Here is a 7,943-nt window from a genome sequence, read left to right on the forward strand (position 1 = left end):
CAAGTCCCTTCAGAAAATATCTTCCATTGTCCAACCCATGATCTGACAGCTTGTATCTTAAGCTTTCTTGGCTTCTGTGATTCCAAACACGTCAACTACTGACATTTTTTTTCCCTTTTGACCAGTGTCTCTTAAGTTTAGCTGTACTGTCTCCAAGGGAAGGTGACCTGTCCTGTAGAACTCCTGTGTAGATTATGTTTTCCTTTCTGGCCCAAGGGCTGGATCTTCCTGGATTTTACCTGAAAGACGCCTCTTTTGCTGTTATCCGAGGTGACCTTGCCCAGATACTTTTATTATTATTATTATTATTATTTGCGAAAATAATCATAACTTTTTCTATACCTGCCCCACCAGCTTTGTCCTTTATGTGAACTATGGTATTATTATTATTATTATTTGCGAAAATAATCATAACTTTTTCTATACCTGCCCCACCAGCTTTGTCCTTTATGTGAACTATGGTTTCTGCTATGCCTTCTTGTCACTGTCTTGAAACCTTCCTTTGTGTCATATTTTGAATTCTCCTTTCTTTATCTGGACTCTGATTTCTTCCTTCTTTATGCTTTTGTTTGAGCACTTAACAGTATCTCTCAAGTTATGTTTTTTTATCATTTTTCTGTCTTCTTTGTCTGGTATCTGGTATATAAAGCTGTTTCTTTGGATCACCTTTTATCACTTTGGGTAAAAGTTTTCTTTGCCCATCTCCTGTGCAGATTTTCTGTTATCTCTTCCATGCATTTCTTGCTCATTTATGATCCATTGATTATTATCAGTCCTTTCCTGAAAGTGTAAATGAGAAAGAAACATTTTTGAGATTTTTCATATCTCAAGGGCCCTTACTTTCGAATTTTTCATAGATATGAAAACCCCAGATACACAATTTTATAGATATTAAATTCTTCAGGATTTTGAATATTGGGTTTTCTGGTTTTTTTCATGTTCTCTTGAGAATATTGAAGTTACTGTAATTTCTGATTCTTCCTGGATGTTCCTCTCTCATTCCCCAGCCTTTCAAAGCTTGTAGAAATTTTTCTTTATTTTTTCCTTGCCATAGGGCTTCTATTTGGTTCCTAACACTTTTTAATTGGTCTTCTAACTTCCTGATCTTTTCTTTGTGGCTTTTCAGATCTATATTTTCCCCTTTACTTTCTGAGATTTCTACCTCTTGATCTTTCAGATCTTCTACTAAACTTTTAATTTTTGCTCTTGTTTTAAAGTTCTAAGCACCATTTTTTTTTCCTTTTTTTTTTGTCTTTCTGAGCCCCTGTTTCCTCTACATGACCTGTATTTGGTTCTCTGCTCTCACTTCAACACTGGAAACTTTCCTCAGTCATCAGTAACATTTGAGCATACTAGGGACTGGTCAACAGTTCTGAACGTTTGGGTGCTGCTATTTGCCAGCTTTGGCTTCCCTGACACAGCTCTAGCTGAGTCTTTTCTTGGGAGATTCCTAAGATCAGCATCTTTAAAATGTTTTGATTCTTCTTCTTTTTTTATTAGTATTGTTAGAATACGAAAATGTGAAATGCAGTTAAGTAGGAAGTTTAGATAAAGTAATTTCATGTGAGTATGTCCCATGTTATATTGGGAACATACATGTGCTAATGTTTATTTGAGCTTTACACATAAGTGGATATATTGTCTTGTATTTAATTTGCTGACCCTATTTTTAAAGGATAAATGTTACTATCAAGAGTTAGAGACCTAAATGTGGAAATGTCCTTGTGCTGCAAGAGAGATATGAGAGTCTTTATATAGTATGACTCATTGATTTAATTTACTTAAACTGTGTAATTCAAACTTTAAAGATGTGCTGCTTTCCACTGGCTAGGAAATAAATTCTCAGTCTTTTACTGGAGTTGGGCAGAACAGTGGCCTGCTCATAGGGGTAACTGAATACCTAAGAAATTCCTATCAATTTTCCTTACGTCTACCCCAACTTTACTTATGATTCCTAGTGCTTCCAGAAATAGAATCTTCGTATTATGCAGTGTTGTTAAGGGACACCGAGTTGAGCATGACTCATAGTGATTCTGCTTTATACTGTACCATCCTCATTCTCTCTGACATACTCGATCCCATTGCTGCAGTCACTGTGTCAATCCACTTCATTGAGGGTCTTCTTCTATTTCATTGATCCTCTACCTTTCCAATCATGATGTTCCTTCTCAAGGGGCAGCCTCTCCAAACAGCATGCTCAAAGCATGTGAGGCGAAGCTTCACCATCCTTGCCTTTAAGAAGTCTGTGGGCTACACTTTCTCCAAGACACTCTAACACTTTCTCTTTTTGTCCTTTTGGCAGTTCATGGGATATTCAGAACTCTTCTTCCACCCCACAGGTCAAATGCATTGATTGTGCTTCCATCATTCTTATTCATATCCAACTCTCAGATATATAGTAAGTTATTGAAAAGACCACGACTTGAATCACATGCACCTTAGCCTTGAAAGTGACATTATTGCTTATTAGTACTTCATTTTTAGTACTTTAGAGAGACCTTTGATAACAGGCTTTCCCAATGCTGTGTGTCTTTTGATTTTTGGACTTGTATATTGATTGTGTAATGATTGTATATTTGACCAAGTATATTGATTATGGATACAAGTAATTTAAAATAATTACCAATTTTAATTTTTTCTCCATCTGGCATGGTGTTGTTTATTGGCTCAGTGGTAAGAATTTTTTGTTTTCTTGATATTGAGATATAATCCGCATGAAGATGGTAGTCCTTGAAGCAAGTGCTTCAAGTCTCCCTTGCTTTCAGCAAGCAAGGTTGTCATCTTTAAACTGTGGGTTGTTGATGAATCTTCCCCTAATTCTGATGCCACATTCTTCTTCATAAAGTCCATCTTCTCAAGTGATCTGCTCAGCATACATACTTTACAGGTGTTGTTGTTGTTGTTTTTGTGTACTGTAGTGTTGGAACAGACTCAGAGCTGACCATCCAGTGGGTTTTCAGAGGCAGTAAATAGCAGGAGAGGAAAGTGTCCATCTTTCTCCCATGGAGCTTCTGGTGGATTTGAACTGAGTGCCTTTGGGTTGGCAGCTCAACTCGTTAGGGTTAATTCTAGGCTTTTGCCACTGCTAACTTAGAATTTGCCTTTGTTAGGTTTGCTAACTAATCACTTCTGCCAAATAACACAGAGACTTCTAAAATTGATGTTTGTGGTCCCTCTTTCATCCTTACAGGTTTATATCTTTTACAGATGACTCCAGTTTCGATAGATGTTAGTGGAACAAAGTGTGTGATTATACTGCAGACTTTACTTGGAGTTTAGCTTTCTCTTCTAAACTCATTTGATCTGAAATAATTTCCTCCATGTTCTAGCGTAGAAGCAGGTAGACCAGGCAGAGACTGTTTCTGTAGCCAGCCAATATGTAAAACCAAATTGGAATATGAGATTTTATGTACTGCTGTTGTTGTTAAGTGCTGTAGAGTAAGATTAATAATGACCTTGTAAACAATAGATCAGAACTGTCCTATCCTGTGCCATCCTGATCTTTAGCACATTTGAGTTCATTTCCACAGGTACTGTGTCTTATTTAGGGTTTTCTTTGTGAACAAAAGCCTGATGTCCCTTTCTAAAGAACAGCCTCTCATAACAACATGCAGAAATATGTGAGCTGAAGCTCCAGCATCTTTTGCCTCCAAGGAACCTTCTGTCAGTTCTTTTGGCCATCCATGGTCTGATCAGTACTCTTCTCCAACACCACAGCTCAAATGCATTGATTTTTCTCCAGTCACCCTTATTCATTTGTCTAGCTCTCAGATTGCAAATACTGCTGTTTGAATCAGATGCTCTTTAATCTTTAAATGACTTTAATCTTTAAGTGACTGATGTCATTGCTCTTCAGGATGGCAGAGATGCAGTAACAATAATTGGTACCCTGACAGCAGACTTTCTCAATGCTTTATGTCTCCTAATCGCCTGACTGCTGATCCCCAGGGTGTTGACTGTGGATCCAAGATAGAACAGTTGACAATTCAAGTTTTTTCTCTATCTATCATGATATTTCCTATTGGACTAGTGGTGAAGATTTTTGTTTTCTCAATGTTGAGATGTAATCCAAATTGAAGGCTGCAGCCCTTCATCCTCTGTATCAAGCATTTTGGGTTCTCACTTTCAGCAAGTGAGGTTGTATCATCTGCTTAACGCAGGTTGCTGATGAGTCTTCCTCTAGGTCATAAAGCCCAGCCTCTAGAATGACTTGTTAAGCAAATGGATTGAATAGGTATGGAGAAAGAATATAGTCCTGATACACACCTTTCTTGATTCTAAATTGCGCAGTGTTCCTTTGCTTTGTCTGGACAGTGGTTTCTTGGTCTAGGTAAAGATTTGTAAAAGCATAATTAGGTGTTCCAGAATTTCCATTCTTCTCAATGTTAGCCATAGTTTATTATGAAATACATTGTCAAGCAGCTAAAGCAAAAAACCTGAGGAATTCTACTAATCCTTCCAGTTTGAAATTGACTGAATATGGAGTCAAGATGCATTAACAATAATTGGTACCTGAGAGGATAAGTTTTGGAAAAAAGAGGAAGGATTGCTCATTGGAAAGAAGGGACTTGGAGAGAGAAATAAGGCTGGTGATTGAATAAGTGAATTTTATACATTCAATGACTTATTAATAGCAAGCAGCTTCTGTAAGAAACCCACAAGGCGATTCTGTATAAATGGATACGGATCATCCTCTGTAGGTCACTGCATTTACATGCGGATGACTTGTGTTTAGATTTTATATTCAAATAGTTATGTCATGTAGTAGAAGACAAGATAAATTCAGAGCCATTTAATTTTTGCTCAGATAAATAAGGATTGAAGATTGAATGACTGGATTTTGTACATGAAATGATTTGTGAACTAGGACATCATGCTCGGGAGGGTGATGGACAGCGCAGGAGAGGGAGACCCCAGATGAGATGGATTGATACAGTTACTGGGGTGATGGGGCTGGTGTGTCAGAATTAGTGAGTCTGGCTCAGGACAGGGAAGGGTTCAGAGCTGCTATACATAGGGTAGCTATGCATCACAGGTGACTCAACCACTAACAATCTATGACAGGTTTGGAAGCAGGAGTGGCATGCACTTCCTAAACAACAAACCTCCAGAAACTCTATGAACTTTGATAAATGTCTATATTTGTAGAGGGGCTTCAGGCCTTTTTTGTTCATAGGGCCGCTACAAGTCGTGCTTGACTTGAAGGCAATCAATAACAACAACATGATATAGAGTAACTAATATCTAAGTTAAAATAATTTTAAACATTAAAAGCTTGTTATTATGTTGTTTTGTTGTTATATATATAAAAACTAAAGTTAAAATTTAATAAAACCCTTAAATCATTGGTAATTTAAGAACAGTGAAAGATAGTTGTTCTTGGATATAGTTTTGAGATATGATTGGTTCTTTTTATGATTAATTTGTTTACTAACAAACAGATTAATCTTGGAGAGGATTAAACCAAGCTACTCCTTGGAGGCAAGGATTCTGGGGCTTCGTCTGACATACTTTGGACATGTTGCCAGGAGGGACGGGTCCTTGGAGAGGGGAATCATGCTTGGGAGGGTGGAGGGACAGCGCAGGAGGGGAAGACCCTCTATGAGATGGATTGACTCAGTGACTGGGGTAATCGGGATGGGTGTGTCAGAGGCAGTGCGGTTGGCACAGGATAGAGCAGGGTTTAGGGCTGTTGTGCATAGGGTCGCTATGAGTCGCAAACGACTCGACGGCACATAACAACAACAACAACAACAACAACAATGAATTACAGAAAGTACTGGAGTCTGAAGGTCTTTCTATATATATTTACTACTAGTGGCATTAGTTACACATCAGTGAATTGTTGTCAATTTATAAGGCGGTCTAATAATAAGGAATTGCAATATCAACCCAAAGGCATGTGATTTGAACCTGCTAACTGCTCCATGCGGGAAAGATAGGCAGCCAACTCCCATGCCATTTAATGCCTTGAAAACCCAGTGGAAGGTCTACTATGAGTGGGTCTGTTCCCGACAGCAAACAAGAACGACAATGAGGAAGTAACACTGTGTTAGAGAGCATCAACGTGCTATAAGTTGTGAGAGTGTGCCTACGGACTTTGTCAGGACTTACTGCCTGTGTTACTTCCTCTAGATCTGTACTATGTTGAAATGTAAAACAACAAACGTAAACTCATGCGGTGAGTCAGTGGAGACAGCTTCGACCCGCTTTGAAACGTTCTCCCTCAGTGGCACTTTTGGAACTCAGTATGTCTTCCCTGAGGTGTTGCTGAGTGAAGTTCAGCTTGCACCTGGAGAATTTCAGGTAAGAACCGGCGCGTGATCCTGCCAGTCAATGTCACAGAAGGCACTTTTTCAGATACTAACACACACACCCCAAGAATTAAAAATGTGATTTAAAACCCCCCATTTGCAAAGAGTAAATTCGGTCCAGGGATCACGAAGGACGCCGAGCAGAGTTTCCTGGTTGGAAATTCTTAGATAATGTACCTTTGAGCGTAAGGAGGTATATGCATTTGTAGAATATCAGAGGACTCTGGGGTATTCAAGGTCTAGCAAGTAAGAAGGAGAACTGTTGCAGAGACAGACCCCTTAGAGAGGCCTCTTGAGATAACTAAGAAAGGAATGCTAGAATGAGAAAGATATTCCTGTCACTACGTCAGTCTGTAGCTGTAGGGATGTTGTGATGGGGAAGGAGTGAGTGTGAAAGCTAGAAGGAGGTGAGGAGTAGATAGCCGGTGAATCCAATAGGCTGCTGGATTCAGCCTCCTGACTGTTTTTGTTGGGGAGGTCTTGCCTTATCTAAAAGGACTGGATTTCTCTTATATTCCCCAGTTCATTGCTATATCAAGGCATGCTAGGCTTCCTTGGAGAGATAAGTTATATCAATTGCAAGCATTTCAGTAACAAATGAGGCTGCATTTTATACTCCAAATAAGTGGGTTTAGGTCTATCAGAGATGATTAGATTGGTTTAGGATAGGTTAGGTTTCAGAGCTAGTGTATATAGGCTTGCGATGATGAGTCACAGGTGACATGATGGCACACAACAACAACAACAACAGTAGTTCAAATAGAATGACATTTGATCTAGTTTTTTTTAAGTATTTGTTCATGAAGTTATATAGGATTGTAAAATATTATGGAATCGTATAAATTAAAGGGAAATCCTGTCCACTTTTCTTTGTGTTGACTAGGTATCAAGAGATGGGCAGCTGCTCAGCACAAAGCCGACATCTGGACCTGTCTTAACAGTAACTCTGTTTGGGAGGTGGTATGAGAAGGATCCAATTTCAGATACTTCATCAGACCTCAGGGCACAAGCACTAAGAGTGATGATGATTATTGTCATGCCCATAATGTACTTATTAAGCTGATGGACTCTGTATTTTCCAGTTCTCACCTTTTTCAGTTTAGTTATTTTGATAAGCTTTCAAATACGGATACCAGGGGAAATAATATGTCTGTGTCTGGATTTATTGATAATTTTGGTCTCTGTTAAAAGTGAATTATTAGTTACACATCTCACACACACATAAACACACACACACACACACACACACACACACACACACACACACACACTGTTTAAATAATATAAGCCACGCAAATAAGAACAATAATTGAAAGAAAATATTTGCAAAATTAGAATACCAATTACACTTGCTTCTTAGTCTTTTCTCAGGATAGTGAAATAAGTTCCTGGTTTATGTTGTTGTTGCCTAGTGTATAGAAACCCCCAAACCAAACCGATGGCCTTTCAGTCAATTCTTACTCGGAGAGATCCTCCACCAGGTTCTGAGGCTCCAAATCTCAACAGGAAGGGACTGTCCAGATTTCTCCCTAGGGGCACTTGGTAGATTGGAACTGTTAAACTTTCGATTAGCAGCACAAGACACAGTGCACAGCTCCACTGGGGCTTCTTAGCTTACAGAATGCATTC

The 7,943-nt window shown here is 38.8% G+C and overlaps 1 protein-coding gene across 1 annotated transcript in view; it reads left to right on the top strand.

The window, feature by feature from the left end:
* The window catches only part of VNN1 (vanin 1), a 20,645-nt gene extending 13,268 nt beyond the window's left edge, over nt 1-7,377 (top strand). Inside the window, exons 6-7 of the mRNA XM_006884979.1 lie at nt 6,136-6,306; nt 7,198-7,377. Of these exons, the coding sequence (XP_006885041.1) occupies nt 6,136-6,306; nt 7,198-7,377 (351 nt within the window). The remainder of the gene's footprint in view (nt 1-6,135; nt 6,307-7,197) is intronic.
* The last annotated feature ends 566 nt before the right edge of the window (nt 7,378-7,943 follow it).

The sequence above is a fragment of the Elephantulus edwardii genome, unplaced genomic scaffold (genome assembly GCF_000299155.1).
Source record: "Elephantulus edwardii isolate Elephantulus edwardi_28Jun2011 unplaced genomic scaffold, EleEdw1.0 scaffold00039, whole genome shotgun sequence".
Classification (NCBI taxonomy): Eukaryota; Metazoa; Chordata; class Mammalia; order Macroscelidea; family Macroscelididae; genus Elephantulus; species Elephantulus edwardii.